Genomic DNA, 19,257 nt, shown 5'->3' on the forward strand with positions numbered 1-19,257 from the left:
TGTGATTGATAGTTCCCTCGCCCGGTCGCAAAAAGCGGCTGCGGTCTAAGATTGGGACGACCGACACGCAGAGGGAAGACACCAGGCTTTGTGCTTGGTCGAGCATCGCAAGATGATCAGCGATATTTGATTGTATGTCGTTATTGTGTAGGAACGAGCTCGTACAGTATAGAAGCTTCAGGACTAGCACATATGTGCAGATGTATTGGCCAAAGACGAAAGCCTTTTGTACTAATGATACATCACTCAACCTTTCGAAGCTCCCGTAAGGTAAGGGAACAACGGGCGATGAAAGCTCCCAGGATACTTCGTGCCTGAGGTCTTCGAGGCGGTTGCACAAAGCTTTGGCCCGAGCAGCGTAAGAGCACACGCGGTCCTCTTCTAATGGCGAACTTGCGTCCGGTGGCTGCCAGGTGAGGACCTGTCTTTCTAAGCACAGAACCTGCCGCAAGATCTGCTGTACAGTGGATACAGTGCTCTTGCGTGCCGATGCGACTTCGGGCAACGTAAAAATCAAATCTTGGTCCTCGTGTGCTGACCATAGCGCAATCAGCAAGACATGGCCTCTTGTTGCCACGTATAGCGATTGCGAGGCTTCCGAGTCAAAGTCTGTAGATGCCCGCTGTCGGATGAGTTCGAGAGCGCCTCTTAGGTGAGGGCGACCATGCTGGAGTGCAGCATTTCGATATTGTTGGGCAAAGTCCAGGCATAGGATTGCCGTGAGCGTCTCGTCCTTCAAACGTTGAAGCGGATCTGACAATGCTGTGCCAACTGCTCGAACAGCAGCGAGCTCAGCTCCAGTGACCAAAGGCTGTACATAGTCTTGGGCATGGTGGGTGGTGGCTACTGTGAGCGCCATGACCGAAACGGCTAGAGGCAAAGCAGATGAAGGTGCCGCAGAGTTGTATAGAGGCAAGATGTGGTCGAAGTATTCGTTGCCCAGCGGCCACTCATGGCGGGTTGGAAGTAAACATTGTCGGAAGAAGAAGGCTGTTACCACGTCGTGCGGATTGGAGTGAACTTGCGGCGGCAGTGTAGATGGTCTTGCGCTTGATCGCTTGCTCTGGCGCGCGAAAACAGCCTTGCTTTCGTCCTTGAAGACAACACCGTTGGCGTCGCGGTATCCAGGACATATCTGTCCACGGATAATACACTTTCTGCACGCCGGTCTTGCCTTGTCGCACCCAACGCGGCGCTCTCTGCATGCTTGGCAGCCAGCGCTAGGTCCGCGGTTCACCATCGTCTCGTCTCGTTGAGGCGCTGGCTGTCGGCCACATCAGCCGGAGGGCAGTATCTGCAGGCCTTGATCGATTTTGTCTGATACTTTATGGAACGTGATCTGGAGTGTTCACATCTCGCACACCAGGACGATAGCTGCGCCGTATAGATCTGGTGGGGCACGCGCTTTCGCTTTGCTCGTTTCGGTAGATGTTGCGATTAGGGCTAGAGCACAACACCTTCGTCATCGTCCCATGCAGGCAGTGGCTTGGCTCTGTACGTATCGCAAAATCGAGCATAATTGGTTAGCTCAGGCCTCCAGGTCGTTGGAAATATGCTGCCTCTCAGCGAGCATAAGATCGGCCATGGACATTTCATTGGCTTGAAATCACAGCACTGGCATAGTGGGCCTCGATACCCGGAGGCTTAGCAAGCAGACTATACTATACCATCTGGGCGAGACGGGCACTGCGCAGCGGTCTTGGCACCACTGTTGTATACCATTTCGCCATGACAAATGATAGAATCCGCGTCGAGGACTTTGGTAAGCTGAATCACCTCTCCATAAGGATCTCTTGGCTATGCACCTGCGTGCGTAATGTTAGAAACCAACATGCTGCTATGGGAAGTAACCGCGACCTTGGAACCCTTTTGTCAGCTACTAGGTAGCCAAGGCACGGAACAATGAGATCGTAAGGTACAGCTCAAGTGTCGACATTGGTAAGACGAGCATCTATGATCGTGGCTGAGATTTCATTTAGCCATGTACTCGAATGATTCTGCCTGGTCGCAGTAGGAGCATAGTATATAAGCTCAACTCATGCTCTGTTATAGTAGCTACCAAACCCTCATCACCTTCCACTACCAATTTCATAAATTTCTCACATCGAAAGAGTCTCCATCTTGTTCACTGCATTCTATTGCGACATGAAACAGTCTCTGCTATCAACAACAGCACTCATGTGCACGAGTCTTGCCGCAGCCATGGAGTATTGTCCTCCAGCAGGCATCCCACTCCTACCACTCTCCGACCTTTCCATCGCCCCCCGGTTCGATCCTGAGCCACTGAAGGCTGCACTGGACCGACTGAACAGTGAAGCGATTCTCTTCAACACGTCTTCTACCTCTTACTCGGTCTCGATAACCACGACTGAAGATACGGTTTTTGAGTACCACTGGACTGCACCAAACGTCAACACCACAGTTGGCGTCAGCGAGGTCAATGGCGACACAATCTACCGCATCTTCTCAGTGACGAAATTGTTTACCGTCCTTTCTGCGTTGCTCCAGGAAGGACTGGACATGGACGATCTTGTTTCCAAGTATGTACCGCAGCTTGAAGGCTCGAAGAACTTCGAGAACACGACCTTGCGAATGCTAGCCAGCCATCTGTCTGGCGCTCCGCGCGATGGTAAGGCTACATCTGGAGGACAATAATCCAAGAAGACCACAGCTGACTCTTCGCACTTAGGCTACGCCTTCGACACCTCTCTTCGGGGACCTCCTGATTTTCTAGAGGGAAAATTCGGCTTGCCGGTAAACATTACTGTCCCGGAAGGCTTCCCTACTTGCAATTCCGTAGAACTTGGCCTATGCGCTACTCGAGCGGGTAAGAATTCCTTGAAAGCATGCTACTGTTTACGCTCCATACTGAACTCGATCCTAGAATTTCTCGAAGGAGCACTCGTCAGTAACTATTTGTGGCCTGTCGGTCGTACTCCCGCATACTCAAACTATGCCTTCATCATTCTTGGCTACGCTATCGAGTCCTTCACAGGTAAATCGCTTCGAGACGTTATCGCAGACAGCATCGCGGGCCCCTTAGGTTTGAGCTCGGCGACTGGCCTGGACAGTCAGGATGCATCGCTGATGGTCATACCTGGAGAGGTCAATCACCTCGGTACTCAGGACATAGGCGAAATGAACGGGTGAGTCAACTCAGATCCTGGCAGTCTAGTCACACTTTATTGTTTTCTACTCCTGATTAGGCTCGAGCATCCGCACTAATTCGGCTATGCCCACAGGACTGCCGGCATGTTCTCAACGCCCAACGACCTCGCCCGCTTTGTTCGCGGCCTCCTCAACAACGAGCTACTCTCGAGCACCGACATGGCCAAATGGCTGAAGCCCGCCTCCTTCACCTCCTCTTCTAAAGGCGTAGCCGTCGGCATGCCCTGGACCGTCTTACGTCCCACAAGCCTTGGCCTTGACTCAGGAGAAAGACCCGTCGATATATACACCATGCCCGGCGGATCGGGATACTATAACGCCTACATAGCCATCATCCCGGAGTACCAGCTCGGCTACACCGTCAATGTGGCTGGTGTCGGCGACGATCCGGCGCTGCGAGCCCTGCTCGACCATCTTGTGCGCTACTCTGTCCCGCATTTTGACACCGTGGGACGGGATCAGGCCAGGGAAAACTATGCGGGTCGCTATGGTAGTGGAGAATCGGCGATCGAACTGGTGGTCGATAATGGTCCGGGTCTCAAGGTGCAGAGTTGGACTACTGGTGGCAAAGCTGTTTCGGATGCGTGGTTCGAGTTCTTTGGTTCTGGTGCCCTAGATGCGGTTGATGCAGACGTTAGAATCTATCCCATCGGCGCGGATAACCGTTGGCGGGTGGCCTTCCGGGGCATTTCCGATATGAACAGTACGGGTATCTTTGAGGATGCTTGCTATACTTGGTTCAGTTATGGGGCATGGCTACATGGTGGTCTATTGGTAGATGAGATTGTGATTACTCTTGGTGAGGATGGGGCGGCTACGGAGGTCAGTGTGCCTGGCCTTCGGCAGAATCTGACCAGGTCTTGAATGGAAATGGTGTCGCTGAAGGGCAACAGATGCTAGACTCATCTATATACAGCAACAATTGGATACTTTCGCACTACCAAGTTAGCATATTCCTATATCTATTAAGAGTAATGAACTGTATAGAAGTGTTGCCAGATTGTATGATTTAACCTAGCTATCCTCTTCCCACCTAAACTACATATTTATACGCCCTATCCATTGTCCGCTATCGTCATCAGGTACTAACTGCTCCAAGATTAGCCTAAGCACCAGTCGAACTTTATTCTGAGCTTGTAAACAACTTACAGTTTCCTAGAACAGCAGTAGTAGGTATTGCCATTTGGGCATTCGCATGATTCACCAGGTGGGCACGTCGTAGTTTCACAATTCTGACGTCCCTGCAATAAGGCTCGAGCTTCGACTTGACCAAGGTCCTGTACGGGATGAGGGGCAGCAGCGACGATAGCAACCATGAGGACAGAGAGGATGAAGGACTTCATTTTACCGAGCTTGTTGATGAATTGATCAATTTACTTTGTTATAGTGACCTCGGAAAAACTATTGGTGAGGAGGTAGATGATAAAAAAGGTGGTGAACATCTGACAGCCTTTATACTGAGGCATTGGCTCGGATGCATGATTTACTCATACGCCCAGTGAGAAAGAAAGTTTACTCATACGCAATCAATGATCGAAATCGTTATAAGAAACCGCACATCATCTCTGGGCCGGTCGCAGCGGCCAGGGTAGAGAGAGAGCTAGGAAGCTGGCGGAAAAGCATCTCAGCAGCTGATTCGTGGATTGAAAGGTTTATTTAGCGTTACGATATTATCTGGGCTCTGCCGTATTAAGTGGTATCTAACACAGTTGTCCTATTCGCTAAGAGCTTATTAAGTTTAGCAGACAGCGATAGCGACAGTTTGAGCATCTCAGCTTACTATACGGACGTCGCTGTTGAAAGTATTGGCCAAGGTTAGTACGACTAAAAGAATATAATAGACTCAACGCTCTTTAGATAGCTTCTTAATAGAATCTAGCACATAAACTAAAGATATTAGAATTAGAGAATTAGCGTTGAAAGATGAGATTAGAGAATTTATTAATTTACTACTAAAGATCACCTTGTTAGACATAGTGGATATATCAATATTGGAGTACTGCGCAGAGAGATCAGGAAGAAAAGACTCATCAGGGCCGATCATGATAAAGATGTGTTGAAGGAATGATTTTCGGTAAGGGGCAGAGTTTTCCCAGCCATACGTTTATGAAAGCAAGGGTAATAGCGGTGATTACATGGTAGCCGGTGAAATCACCGAGTTCCGACTAGAAAAACTCGGGAATTAAAGATATATTCGGGCCAAATGGAAACAGTCTATTGTGTAATAGCTGATCATCGTTGTATGTGTACCAGCTTCCGATATTTGCTGCACGATTCCGTTTCCAAAAAGAATTGCATTGTGCTCCCATCTTCAGCTAACTTCCTAAGCGAGTGGGCAATCTTGCCACGACATCACGACAACTATCGTTGAGAATCAAGAGTTATGATATTTACTGATTGTGTTTTCACCATATGATTTCTCTGCTCCAGCCCGGGCGCTAGTTGCGTCTCACTGTGCCGCAAAGTTCAGTTATTGGCTCCTCAGCACATTCTTGCACAAGGTGGGATTACGGTAATAAGCGCGAGACTAAGCTCTTGCAAAATACGTCGATGCCTTCCAATTGCATATCCATATATGACTAGGTACTGTTACTATTACGACATTGGGGTGGAGTAGTGATTTTGGTGGGCTTGACAAAAGCCAGCGGCCAAGTGGCGGAGAACAGTACTCTGTACGACACATGTAACTAGTGCATTTTCGTCTTGTATCATAGAAAAGTCTCCTTAATAGAAACTCAAAATAGTACAACTCGTTCCCACATCCATTAGTCCAGCAACAGAGGTGTTTAATTGGATGTTTCAGCAAGTGACTGGCCATATCTCTAACTCACAATGTAGCAAAGGCGAGCACAACAGCACTTCTGCTGCGACATTTAGAATGGATAAATTTTATTTGCTCTACTTGAGCTTCTTGCGGCCCTCTTCTCCCCATGGTCTAGGAACATCTTCTCTTTCAGTCAGGGAAATGGAGTGATAAAAGCTTGGATGTCATCGAGATCTTTCGGTGGGTTTTCAAAGATGGTATCTAGTAGAAATCTCAAACAATGAACTGTATGCTTGAAGAAATGAGTTGTTCCATATCCCTTGCTCATCCAAAAATAGGATTGTCGCAGTGTAAGTTGGCAATGAATGAGATGTTCTCTCTTCATCAACCAAGCTCCGAGTAACCTCTCATACTCTGGCTTAACGGTGCCAGAACCATTTTGGTGCAAGTAGTGATGCCATGGACCTTGGCTTAAGAACTTTTCAACGGTAGAGAGATTTTCGCTTTCTTCAAAAGCCTCTTTCGAAAGCCAGACGTTTACCAGAGGATCCCATTTGCAACCCTGGGCCTTTGCAATTTCAGGCATCGTATTCATCGGTGCACAGTCGAATGCATGTGATGTCTGGCCTTTGGGAATATTCCAATGCTCGACCAATAGAATGGCACCAAGCACGAGAGAGGTAGAGACCCCAATATAGGCAATAATGAATATTGTTGGCAGTTTGGTATGTAGATGAATGGGACGCCAAGAGTTGGGTATACGCCTATGGCATCAATAAGCAAAATGTAACCCTGGAGGAGGTGTTGAAAGATGATTTGGACCATGTATGGGTAACTTGGAGTCAACATATTGCACATTGTGCACTTATGGCACTCAAGTTTCAACGAGCCGTTCAATTCAACTGGCCTATGAACAATTGGACAAGTCACTATGCGCATAGTTTATATTGTGCCAAGAGCTATACAGAGTGGGGATTTTATGAAACCTCCTAATAAACTTAACTCTAAGATATTTATAAAGTTCCCAGTATGTACCTATAGTTGGCAGGATGCAGTATTGTAGATGAAATGATAAGGCGTTATTTATAAGGGGCTGCGCTCTAGGTAGTGATTGTGAAGCATATAAGAAGTTATATTTAATGGTCCCGCATCAATGTCCAACCCTGTTTCTCTCTGACATGATCTGACTGTTTGTTCTGGCAATGAACGCGCTTTTACCTCTATTCATGGTCGTGATATGGTCTTATTTCATTATTCTGGCTCAATAAATTCCAATACCATTATTACGCTACACGAACCAACTTTTGGCGACTAATTATAAGATCCGAACATTAAGGTCAAGATCGTATGATTAGAACTCCTTACTCGCATACTACTAACTAAGCTCAGACGCCTTCTTTATGATCTCCTTCAATGCCGGCATTTTCCTTCCGCCTTTCTCTCCTTCACTCAACACATCTTCTAGCATCCTACGGTCTTGCTTTGCAACCTTTCCGCCATGGTGAAACGCGTTAAACCTGGCATAATCGAGTGGCTTGGCGTTCACCTCGAAAGGTGCGTGCATCTGGACGGCGAACCAGTCTCCTACCACAAAGGATAAAAGCCAACCTGTCCAACCGAATCGTGGAAGGTTTAGAATCTCCGTTTGTGCGCGTAGCATCAGATTCCAAAGCTCAGTATTCGCGCGGAACTGCTTGAATGGGCCAAATCCATCAATGTTCCATGCCACCAGCTGCAACATGGAGAGAGGTACGACATATGGCGCTAGGAATCCTGGAGCTCGCTGAATTCCTTGTTTGCCCTTGACGTCATAGAATGCCTCAAGTTTCTTCGTCAGAGAAGGCTGTGTATTCATTACAACCAAAATCACGCCTGCTGATGGGGTCGAGTAAAGGATGTCTGCTTTCGAAGCTAAGGATTTGTTCGCTGTTTCTGGGATCGGAATCTGAGGTGTCGGTTGATGCGCAAGTAGGCTTACGCCAAACAGAAGACGGCTCCGAGCGATTCCTAAAGTGCTCAGGTAGTGTTCTTCAATGTCTAGACCGGCTGCGTCGTATACGACAAAGGAATTTGCGTTTTGAGGCTCCTTGAGAAGCTCGCCGACTGAACGGATTGTCGCGGTCCCAGACTCCGACCGTGCAGTATGTCCATCCAAAGTGTCAAAGACGAATGCAAACTCTTCGCCTTTGACTTCTGAAACCGACTCGATGACGCGGTAGGATGAAAATTCATGTAATGTGTCGTCTTTATAGGAGTAAAGGTGCTTTGGCGGCTCGAAAGCGGACTTGCGGCCGGGGCGGACAAGGTAGGTACAATCAGCACTATGCGAAATATGGTAACCTTGAGACAACCCGACGGCACCACAGCCAACTATCAAAACTTTAGGCTTCGGCATGTTGAAGGTTGTGTTCTCGCGTATTCGTGTGTTGCTGAGCAGTTACTGTTTGTACTGAACTGAGTATTGTGCTGTTGTTTGGCTCCGACGCTAATTTTTGACCGAACATGTTCGTCCGTCCGATTTGTAGCCTCCGATAGCACGTAGTTGGTTGCGCGTCAGCAATACTTGCCCACATTAAGCGAGGAGGGGAAGGTGCTCTATTTCTAGTCACGAATTTGGCTAGCTAGTAATGCGAACGGTAGCATGGACTGAAGGGAATGATATATGAAATCAAGAACACGAAGTTTGCATCCAATCTATACATCGACGCCGCGAGCTACCAAAGAAGAGCCCCTGTTAGCGGTATGGCAAAGGTTAAACGACCTCGTGGTAAGTAGGGGCCTATGTTAATAGGCTCAGCCGAGGTGCTAGTAACGACCTTTGTTTCTTTCACTAATGATACCATACATATCATACATAATATACATTTTTAGTGACTTGTACACGAATTAGGTAGGTAATTATACACTCGACGTGGCAATCCCTCACGCTCTCCGTTAGATGAATCAGCCTTCGTGAAAGGGATTAATTTCAGTTGCTTCTAGCTAACGCTAAGACCTGATGGCATCGATAGTCTCAACAGTTGGAAACGTGTACTCGCCATTAGTGAATGCCTCGGCTGGTGAGTAGAACCGAATCGAGTACAGAAGCTTACCGCCACCCACCGGGGCCGGAAGCCAGCTGTATAAGAAGCCTTGAGTTAGCCATTTTATACTTTCAAGATGCTAATCCAAGACGATTAAAAAATCGCAAAAAGGGGGCCAACTTACTTGCTGGTCCAATTATCTGGTGGGGGAATATCAGCAGGCTGCAGTAAGACCTGAAATCTGCGATCCGCCGTTCCATTTCCAGCGCTGGAATCATTTCCATACACCAAACCTCCACTCTCAAATTTCAACTGTGTGCTGCGGTCTCCAATGACGTATCTTCCCAGCTTGTTGGGCACCAGATATTGATCCGCGCCATACACAGTCAAACTCCAAAACCCAGTTGATTTGATTGGGGGTTTGCCGAAGAAAGTAAATAGAAATGCGGAATTCGCACTTAAAGTCACATTATCGGATTTATTCGTGATGAAGAGGTTCTCGGATTGTACGAGGCCCAGATAACCGCGGAGTGCGCGGTACGCACGACAGCCGTATTCAGTGCCGAAGATGCCTTGACATTCCACCTTGGGAATTACCCAGTTGTTGCCAACATCAATCAGGTTTTGAGAATAAGCTGCGGAGATGCTTGCGTTTGCTGCGACGGTGGCAGCGGTGAGATTGATTCCAGGAGGCGGGGTGTAGACTCCATCTGCAATGCCAGCAAGGCCAAGTTTCGATGCTACACGATACCGGTCTGCATACACATCGGGTTGGTTGAACTGTCCAATCTTTGCCAGCAGGTCTAGATAGCCCGTGACTCTGTTCGGGGCGTTCGAAGTGTCAATGAGGGCACGTGATAGTCGAGGTGCTTGTGCTGCAAACGGCTGAGACATTGTACGTGGGACTGTCCTGAGGAAAGTTTGGTCTTGATAACTGCGTATGGTCTCAATATCGCTCGTAGTGTTTTGACGTACAAGAATACGGCCGAGCAGGATACCGTAGGTCGTAGCATAAGAGATTACGCCTTTGTAGGTTGATAATTCAGCCGGAGTGGTGTATCTGATTCCGGGCTGGACAAGAGCATCATCTGCACGTCTGATCAGATAGTCTCCCGGGGGAGAGTTCGTGTTGATTGATATTCCCGCAAAATTGTTGCCATAACTTTGATCAGTCAGTCTTTGCTCCATCTTATTGACATCCAGCAGCACTCACATGTCGTAAAAAGGCCATATCCAGTTCCTTCCATCACTGATATTGGGAATGGTCAGGACAAGGTCTTCATGCGACAAGTCGATAGCAGCCCAGATATACAACGTGTCTGCATTAGGCCCAACTATTGTGCGATTTAGAGGACCGGAAAGCGTATGGTAGGGCCATAGTGTATTTGTTTTGTTGACGGCATCGAGAATATTTCTTACGGCTTGTTGCCATTGAGAAACTGGATATGCATACTGAATAATCGTCAAGAGAGAGGTGATATGTTCTTTCAAATGTTTCACGCACCTGAATTGCGAATGCTGTGGCGTCTTGAGCAGCACTGTTGTAAGAGGTTGAAACATTCGTCGCTCCCGCGCGCGGAACCAGGTATTCCAGGCATGCACTGGTAGCGAGGAGATAACTACTCAACTTCATGTTTCTTAGTAGTGTGTCATATATCATCCTCTAGCATGTTTTGCTCTCACCTTTTATGTCGCAATAGACTAGTAGGGTGACAGAGTCGATACCTTGACTATTGCGCCATAACCCATAAAATTGACGAAAAGGCCGGGAAGTGGGGCAGGAATATCTAGTCTCTCCATCGACGATAACTATTGGAAAAGCCTCGCTTCACCCTAGCTAGTGCAATACTACTATTACAATCCCTACGATTCTTACATCAGCTCTTATGCATTCAACGAAACTGGAAAATAGCAGCCATTCGTAGCAGTGCAAAACGGCGTCAAAACATCGCCAAATACCAACCCTTGATCCTTCAGTAGTTGCAACTCTAGTGCGCGTAAATCAGTATTCAAAAGCTCAATAACGGTTAAAGTATAACTTGCGCATCAAATATTTCGTGTATAACATCAAAATAAGCACGTTGCAACGAGAATCTTTTATGGTGCGAATAATGAGATCTGACAGGCAATAGCTGCTTCTTTGATTCTCCGGTTTTTGTCAGTTGTATAAGAGATCAGTTGTCCGCAGACTTCTGGCCACTGAAAACTTTTGGTCAATGGGGTAGGCTGTATTCGCTTCCCGATGCAAGTCCCCGAAGACTTACACAACCGATGTGTTATGTCGAAATTTTGAGGAATGCATATCACACTCTATTAGCTTGTTCTTTCTCAAGTCGTTTTAGGGGAGAAGGAGCAGTGAAAATTTATCAAAGTGAATTTCCACACGTGAGCAGCTATCTATATTCTTCTTGAAATGGTGGAGCTTTATCATTCTCGGCACGAACGTTTCTTTTCCGAACAACAATACTTTGATCAATTCTCTCCATGCCCATCTCGTATAAAGCTTTGGAATTAATAGAGAAGACTAAGAAGTTCAAAGAATCTAGTGAAGCAATGCCATAGCGCACGATGGCGAATTGATTGTATTCTACACTGACGATACCAAATCGCATAACCCGCACACGCTCCACCAAGCTAGAACTCTATCGAGAAGCTAATGCAGTAACGCATAGAGAACTTCACAAGGCTACTGGCGGTCCTCATTCTCTAATCGCTCCCGCGACAACGATAAATCTTCTAAGATAGTGTAAGCAAGACCACCACATTGACTTCACTTAGGAGAAGAGTCCACATACAAGACACCCACGCCCACGCGCTTCGATCTCGTTATTCGCGTCTTTAGTGGCAATCGGGGCACTAACCGCAAGTGCAGCGAAGAACACTGGAAGAACAAACGAAAGCTTCATATTGGCGCTTACTAAACGAGTGTAGAAAACAGTTTGTGTTTTGATATAGGACGAGAGAAAGGAGTCAAGATGCGTAGTACCTAATTTAAATAACCAGAATACCACGGTATTTATACCATACTTTGGACATCTCCCTCTCCCCAGCCATATACACGATAAAAACACCGCAGGTATCATGGATCGCGGCTCCGAGTCGCTTCGGGTTTATTAGTCGGGATGAATTACCGAAGTAGGTTTCGATTGGTGGGAAGGAATTCCGAGCAGTGTAGTTGTAGGGGTGAACTTCATGTGTCTGGGCCGCTAGTCAAGGGAATAGATAACTAGTGGGATCACAATCCCTATAGCTACGATGCTACTATACCGTTTACAGTGTAGTGTCGAGTGAAATTACTATAAGAAAAGATAGCCTCGTATTTCCCTCGTCCGAACCAGGGATGGGGTCACTCGACGAAGAGCGTAATCGTCGTTATTAGTCTCTCCACCTGAAAGGCTTTTAGGCTACTGGCGCATTATGGTGATTGGAAGAGATAGTGCACGGATTCGACATTTGGCACCGTTATTACTCGAGGATTAAGAATTTTTTGGTTTGGGGTAATATTGTAAGTAGGTTGCGTAGTGTGTTTACGGCTGTAATACGGAGGGAGGTAAGAAGATACGGGGGGGCAAAGACTATCACAAATGATTCAGGGGTAGTATAACTTGGTCGAGTATTCGCATAACGTGACCTAGTCGAGCATTTAGATTGCAAAAAAAAGACTAGTATGAAAGCAACAGCTACTACATCCAAACAACTTCATCTCTTCTCTCCTACTCAATGGGCTCCAGCGCCCCCTTGCCACTAACCTTCACCGGCCTTGGCTCCCTCACCAAGCTCTTCTGCTCCAAACTCGCCGCGTCGACCCAATTTCCATGCACCTGCGCCTTGACATGAATCGGTAACTGGACAATCGCAACCGGCTTCTCGAACTCCCTCGTATCTAGCACGACAATATCATTCTTGTTCGTCTCTCTCCTCTCCACCATCGCTACAACCCATCCATCGCCTTCAGGAGCATCGTCGGAGCGGGGGATGAAGGCTGGTTCTTGGACTAGGGAGCCGTCACCCGCGTAGAAGAAGCGCATACTGCCTGTTTGGGTGTCTTTCATAGCCAGGGCGTTGAGGCCATGGAATATGTTTTTGCCACCGTCAGAGCGCGAAGGCATAAAGGCGTCGAGGAAGATGTAGCGGTAGGGTTTGGTGTTGAAGCGCTCGTCGATGCGGGGGAACTCGCAGGGGACATCGACGATGATTTCGGGATCGGGAAGGCGAGTGTCGGTTGGCTTGGTGAGGTCAAGTTCCCAACGTACGAAATCGGCTTTTGCGTCGGGTGCGGGCATTCTGCCGTCGTCGGGAGGGAAGAAGGGAAATGCGTTGTCGTGGACGCGAGAGGTTTCGATGTAGAGTTTGTGGTTTTCGTCTTCCCATGCGCCTGCGGTGTGCACGAGCATACAGTTTTCCCATGGGTACACCCTCCACTCGCCTTCCTTCCAGCCAGGCGGAAGTTTGGTGGTCTTTCTCCGTGGTATGACTACGAAAGTTGCGGGGCGGTCGTAGTTCCATGCCCAGTGCTGACCTCCGCGTTTCATTCGTTCGACGTCGGCTTCAAAGGGCCATAGCACAAGAATTAACCAGTTTGGGGTGATTGCACAATCATGGATTGCAGCAACCCAAGGACCTTGGATCCATTGCTCATCCTTCTTCTTTCCCTCCTTATCCAGCGTGTACACGACAATGTCTTTTGTCGCAAGACCCTTTGCTTCGTAACCAAAGACGACCAGCTCATCCGTATATGGGTCCACCTTGGGGTGTGCGGTAAATGTTTTGGACTTGACTTGGCCAAAGGGATCATATACTCCAGTCTCGAGTGTATTAGGGTCCACTGAGTAAGGTAGGCCTCCTTCCTTGAGTGCCAGCAGATGACCTGCCCAAAGAACAAGGTTTGTGTTTGCGGTTGAGTCGACTGCGGCCCGCACACATGGGTGATGGGTATAAGGGTTGCGGTAAAGCCCAAACATGGCCCTGTTGGCTCGGCGTTCAATCAAATAGCGCTCCGTCTCAACATACTTCAACTTCATATCCACTCTTCCATCATGGAATCTAAAGGCAGAAATATGACCGTCTCCATCAAGGGGAACATTGTTGGGGTGGGGCGGGACAAATGGGTCCGTCATGACGCGGTAAAAGGTGCCATTTAGCTCTTTTGGAATCTCGCCCAAGACGACCAGATCGCCTACTTCACCCTCTAGACGGCAAGGTGCACCTCCTCCTGCGAGATCGAGAGCGACGGGCCATCTTGAGGTGAGTCCGTGATAGATGTCGTTGGTCTTTCGCTGGGGCGTTTCTTTCAATTCGACGTTAGGGAGTGTTGGTGGAACAACAGGTTGCTGAACATCCACGGTGGCCATTTTGCTAATGAAGTGACTTCTGGAGTTTGCATCTTAATCGCTTGCTTGCACATGCTTTTTAAAGACTTCTCAAGCATTTCACGAGAAGTCCTTGTGGAAGCTGTGGGACACTTGGCGATGTGGTGGAGAGGAATACAGACGCCCCACCCCCGCATTATTAAGTCGTTGAGTTTCGGGTAGGCCCGACTGTAAGAAGATAGTCATTGCGCAGAACCCGGCCTGTTGGGTCTTGATGAGGGGCTATACGAACCTAGAAGCGTAGGAGACTTCATTTTAGATGGCTACTAACCTGTTGCGGTCAAGATATGTATAGGAAAGGAGAAGTCAGACGAATCAAGGAGGAGATTGAACGTGGGACGCAAGACTTGAATAGTCGCGGGCGAAGGGAGCTAACATGATATACACAGCAACATCTCAGCCACAAAAAAACACCCCACACGACGAGGATCCTGGTATCCAGCAAGACGAGAGAATGAGCCTCGTCTCTGGAATCGATTCCGGATATTGAGGAGTTCTCCCAATCAGTCAGCCCAAGCAAGTTGGAATGTCTGCTCCACCTTGTTCATTCACGTGATCGGATATTACCAACACACGACGTCATGAGTCGGCAGCTCACCTAGCCAACACCGACCAGATCTCTCAAGTCAATACATCTCACCCAGTTGCCTTCAGACATGTACCCAGGATTACTGAAAGATAGAATCGGATTAAACCTTCTATTGTCTAGAGTCTATTCATTTGCCTCGTTTCATTTCGCGAACCAAGCTGCACAACCTTAAGCCTTAGTCTTGGACCATACCAATCCTCCAGCGTGGACACCAGTTCCTGGCTCAACGGTCTTGCAAGTAGTAAAGCTTTGCCACAAGTCGCCGAAGAAGTTGGTCTTCTGCTGGATGTAGCGTTCACCAAGAAGAGGGGCAATGGCCCAGGTAGCCTCCTCAGCGTGGTAGAAGGGAATGCGTCTAATATACGTTAGTTGGTTTCAGTGCAAAGAGTTGGAATGACCAAGACGTGGTGGCTCAGTACGGGGTAAACTCACGGGAACATGTGGTGGACAACGTGGTACTCAATGATGCCGTGGAAGATGTGGCGGCCAATGAAGCCAAAATCGCGGTCGACAGTTGAGGCGGCACCCTTGATGAAAGTCCAGTTGTCAGCCTCGTAGTGAGGAGCCTCGGGGTGAGTGTGGTGAAGGTAGGTAATGGCAACTATAGAGAGTTAGTTTTCAGTATCTCAGGGCTCGGGAAACGATATGCTTACCAATCCAGTGGTTCATCCAGAGGTAAGGAAGACCATATGCGAGAAGAACGGTCGAGGTTCCAACGCTGCGGGACCAGACATAGAGAGCAGTCATGGTGAGGATGAGACCGACGTTGCTCAGAGCAACAAAAGGAGCCTCGGACGGGGTGAATACGTGGGCAGTAGGATCCAAATGACTTTGCTTGTAGCGAGACGAAGTGTAGCGGTCTCCCTTGGTCAAGCTCTTCTTTCCAGCACCGGCATTCATCAGAATGTAAGCTGGCCAGCCAAGAACCTGGTGGAAGATGAGAGAAGCAACGGTGATGATGGGCGTGTCGGCGGCTGAATGGTCCATGATCTTCTCGAGGATGGTTGGCTTGGTCTTCTTGGCCTCGACGTCGGACTTGCGGTGGGGCACGAAAACGGTGTCCTTGTCCATGTGGTTGTGGTATCGGTGGTGGCGGGCGTGGCTGAACTTCCAGCTGAAGAATGGGACCATCAACATGCAGTGAAGGAACCAGCCGGTGATGGCGTTGACAGTAAGGTTCTCGGAGAAAGAATCATGGCCGCAGTCGTGGGCAAGAATCCAGAGACCAGTGAAGAAGCATCCCTGGACGAAGCTGTAGAGGGCCCACAGGGGGACGGTGACGAACCAGGGGGCGTCTAGGCGAGACAGGGGCACAGCGGCATAGAAAAGGGAGAAGACGACGATGAGATCACGGACGACGTAGGAGAAGGAGCGAAGCATGGAACGCTCGAAGCATTTTGCGGGAATGGCATCCTTGAGGGTCTTGACGTCGGGAATGGGCCTCACATCGGCAACAGCCGTGAGCCTGGTCTTGAGAGGAGTCTCGTGGGTGCGGGACGTGGTCGTAATCATGGTTGGAAAGAAAGGGAATGGAAGGGACACTCGTTCAGACACGGGGAGGGGACGGTAGTCAGCCTTTTGTACCGATAGCGGCTGGGTTGAGCACGAAAACTCTGCCCCTTGATACAGCCTAAGCTCAACGGACCCGACATACGTTTCAAGGTCGCGAGGGCAGCGATGTGCATTAGACACCGCCTTCGTGTCTATGGCGGTACGTAACAGTGGGTCTCGAACCGAGATTTCAACGTTGGCGCACAGCCCGCCCTAGCTGCCCCAGGGGTGAACACGTTGCGGTGAGCCGTGTTGGAGAGATGGCAAGATAGCCGACCAGGAGGGCCAAAGGAATATGGGAGGAAGCCAATGCGTGGGATTCCAAGTCTACGCGTCATTGAGTGTGATTTGTTGTTTTTTGTGTCGGGGTTTTAGCGAGAAGGAGAATTAGGTACATGGTGGCAGTGAATGGGCGTGGAAGTTGCAAAAAAAGGGTTCAGGGTCCAGGAGATGAGCCGCAGGGTAACCGGATTGGGAGGCGATAACACGAAGCCCCGTGGGCCCTGAAGATCTGCTACGGGGCTCATCAATTCCGAAGAGGCCCAGGCGTGGATGGTGGGCCCTTGGTTGGGTTTTTCCGCCGCACGCACGCACGCACGCACGCCCGCCCACACGCTGGACAAGAGGATTTTGTGGGTTGAAAGGGGGACAGCAAGGAGTGGAGGACCCTGAGCGGAAGTGGTACGGCACCACAGCCCGGCGTGAGAGTGAAGCAGCACTTTCTACTTGCTCACACTGTACATACTTGTCGTTAGATGCTTGGAGCAGAGGAAGCACGGATGGGCTGGTAGGCGGGTTTTTTTTGCCCCCAACAAATGCCCAAGGTTTTTTGCCCCCGGAAAATGGTGGTCTAGGCTTGGCAGGCTAGGGCGTTTTTAGGGGTTTGGTGTTGGTTGTGCCTCGCCTAGGCCTCCGCCGCTGTTTCGGGAGAGAATCCGAGCAGAGGCCTCCACCTTGACAACAACCTGCAGTCCCCCACGACGAACCACAGCCACTCGTAACAAGCACTCTCGCAAGCAATACCTCTTGTCGCCGTCGGCATGCGATAGCGACTGCTGCAGCCCACGTCGGCTTGGGCTGCGGCATGCAGCCACCCCCTGCCACCGCCATGCACTCTGTCAGACCCTCCCCCTGCTTCCTAAATTCCCCGAGCCCGCAATCGCTCTGTGGCACACTCGCCGTACTTGTGATTGCTGCATCCGACTCTGCAAGTATACATATCTATGCCCATATCTATGTACTCCTATGCAGCAGCCGTGTGGCTAGTGCTGTCCCTCGCCTTCACCGTGCATGCAGCGAATAGCAAGTACCGAAACATTCGCCGTCTCCAGCCCGTCCCTGGCTACAAGGCCGCCCAACGGTTCGAGCTTCTGCACCATCACACACACGCACACGCCATTTTTTCCAACACTTGCATCACTAGTGCAGGCCCATCCACGACCGTTATGGTAGGTAAATAGGGAGACTGTGGGCGGCAAACCGACTGCTGTGGACGTGTCCACTCCCTCGCCCACAAGACAACGAATCACGTGCCCACCCGACCTGCTCCCGCATATACAAATGCCAATGGATGCAGCACGCTGCCCCGACACCAGGCCAAACTAATACATACAATCCGACAATTCGACGGCCACGAAAGCAGCTAGCCACCACACTTTCACCCAGCTTGATGACACCAGCCACTTGTATCATCTGGCGGCAGAACATGGCCTCTGCAACACGAGCTTATCTGTATTCATCCAGCCCGCATGTGATGATGAGCTAATTTTCCCACACCACTCTGACGAAGAACATCTCCTGTCGGGGCCCAAAGTCAACCAAAACACACTGCAGCTCCTCGATCTAATAGGGCCCAAATACATCTTTACCAAGCCCATGGATCTGGGTAGCAAAAGCCAGAACATCCTTTAGGGCGTTCCTTCCTGGACTATTTCTCGATAACAGGAACATTCCACAATCTCAACATTCATACCAATCTGGACAACTACGTTAGCTGTGCAAGGGACAGACGGGTTCGTAATCGTCATACAAGCATCCGGTCTACAATTAGTACCGTTTTCTTATCAACGCCCACCCCGCATCGAAATCGGTCCTTGGACGAAGGAAAATGGATCCCTTCGGAAGATGTGCTCCATGCCACGACACCGAGTCTTTCCGACCCGCATCTTGGCTACTAGACGAACCAGCCGAAACCGGCAAAATCCCAACATGCCACGATGAAGCGTGTAGTTGGCACTCTCTCAACAAACAGCACACATAGGCTTTTTGAGAAAACAATGACATGACCGAGAATCACAAAAGTCCTGGTTGATGTATATATACGACAGAGGTATAGTCAAAGTGGGGCTACCTGCACACTACCGACAATTGAGATCCGCGGCCGTCCAGCGAGCCACCCTATAATAGCATTGCAGCGCCCAGGAAACAGGACAAATACTCTCCTCGGCTATGCGGACGGGGTTGAAGACCAATTAGCTACTCGTTACAAGGTAATGACCGACGCGGGGTGTTCAAGTCACGTGATCAAATCTCGCTAATCCCAACTGTCCATGGAAGGAGGCCTGAGAATGGCAGCCATCTAGAACATTATTGGTATCCACAACCACGTACAAATCAGATTGGCAGAGGCGAGGCATGAAGAATTTGAAGGAAGGTGTTTTTACATCACACTCTCTTCGATTAATCCTCACAACTGCGTGTGTCACCAAAGGATGCTTTCGTTCTTCGTTTAGTTCAAGACTCCATTGATCAACCCTTGTCTTGCCTAACCACATTTCCATCTTACATCTACGC

General features: G+C 49.2%; 7 protein-coding genes across 7 annotated transcripts; 1 reads left to right on the plus strand and 6 right to left on the minus strand.

Annotated features, from left to right (window-relative positions):
• Nucleotides 1-1,057: 1,057 nt before the first annotated feature.
• COCVIDRAFT_62327 (hypothetical protein) lies at nt 1,058-1,240 on the minus strand (the record flags this gene model as incomplete). The annotated part of the gene is made up of 1 exon (XM_014706819.1): nt 1,058-1,240. A coding segment is annotated over one exon (183 nt), but the record flags the coding sequence as incomplete, so codon positions are not given.
• A 905-nt stretch (nt 1,241-2,145) lies between these two features.
• Nucleotides 2,146-4,032, plus strand: COCVIDRAFT_11188 (hypothetical protein; the record flags this gene model as incomplete). The annotated part of the gene is made up of 4 exons (XM_014706743.1): nt 2,146-2,629; nt 2,690-2,827; nt 2,885-3,146; nt 3,243-4,032. 4 exons carry the CDS (start codon nt 2,146-2,148, stop codon nt 4,030-4,032), a joined length of 1,674 nt encoding a protein of 557 aa, XP_014562229.1.
• A 2,093-nt stretch (nt 4,033-6,125) lies between these two features.
• On the minus strand, nt 6,126-6,536 carry COCVIDRAFT_84129 (hypothetical protein; the record flags this gene model as incomplete). The annotated part of the gene is made up of 1 exon (XM_014706820.1): nt 6,126-6,536. A coding segment is annotated over one exon (411 nt), but the record flags the coding sequence as incomplete, so codon positions are not given.
• A 771-nt stretch (nt 6,537-7,307) lies between these two features.
• Nucleotides 7,308-8,327, minus strand: COCVIDRAFT_32745 (hypothetical protein; the record flags this gene model as incomplete). Its single annotated transcript, XM_014706821.1, has 1 exon — nt 7,308-8,327. One exon carries the CDS (start codon nt 8,325-8,327, stop codon nt 7,308-7,310), a length of 1,020 nt encoding a protein of 339 aa, XP_014562307.1.
• Nucleotides 8,328-8,920: 593 nt separating this feature from the next.
• Nucleotides 8,921-10,588, minus strand: COCVIDRAFT_11190 (hypothetical protein; the record flags this gene model as incomplete). The annotated part of the gene is made up of 4 exons (XM_014706744.1): nt 8,921-9,050; nt 9,140-10,117; nt 10,169-10,407; nt 10,460-10,588. 4 exons carry the CDS (start codon nt 10,586-10,588, stop codon nt 8,921-8,923), a joined length of 1,476 nt encoding a protein of 491 aa, XP_014562230.1.
• A 2,080-nt stretch (nt 10,589-12,668) lies between these two features.
• Nucleotides 12,669-14,306, minus strand: COCVIDRAFT_21740 (hypothetical protein; the record flags this gene model as incomplete). Its single annotated transcript, XM_014706774.1, has 1 exon — nt 12,669-14,306. The coding sequence occupies one exon, from the start codon at nt 14,304-14,306 to the stop codon at nt 12,669-12,671; it is 1,638 nt and encodes a 545-aa protein (XP_014562260.1).
• Nucleotides 14,307-15,081: 775 nt separating this feature from the next.
• COCVIDRAFT_84377 (hypothetical protein) lies at nt 15,082-16,425 on the minus strand (the record flags this gene model as incomplete). The annotated part of the gene is made up of 3 exons (XM_014706822.1): nt 15,082-15,268; nt 15,346-15,514; nt 15,567-16,425. 3 exons carry the CDS (start codon nt 16,423-16,425, stop codon nt 15,082-15,084), a joined length of 1,215 nt encoding a protein of 404 aa, XP_014562308.1.
• Between the last annotated feature and the right edge of the window lie 2,832 nt (nt 16,426-19,257).

The sequence above is a fragment of the Bipolaris victoriae genome (assembly GCF_000527765.1).
Source record: "Bipolaris victoriae FI3 unplaced genomic scaffold scaffold_1, whole genome shotgun sequence".
In the NCBI taxonomy this organism is placed as follows: domain Eukaryota; kingdom Fungi; phylum Ascomycota; class Dothideomycetes; order Pleosporales; family Pleosporaceae; genus Bipolaris; species Bipolaris victoriae.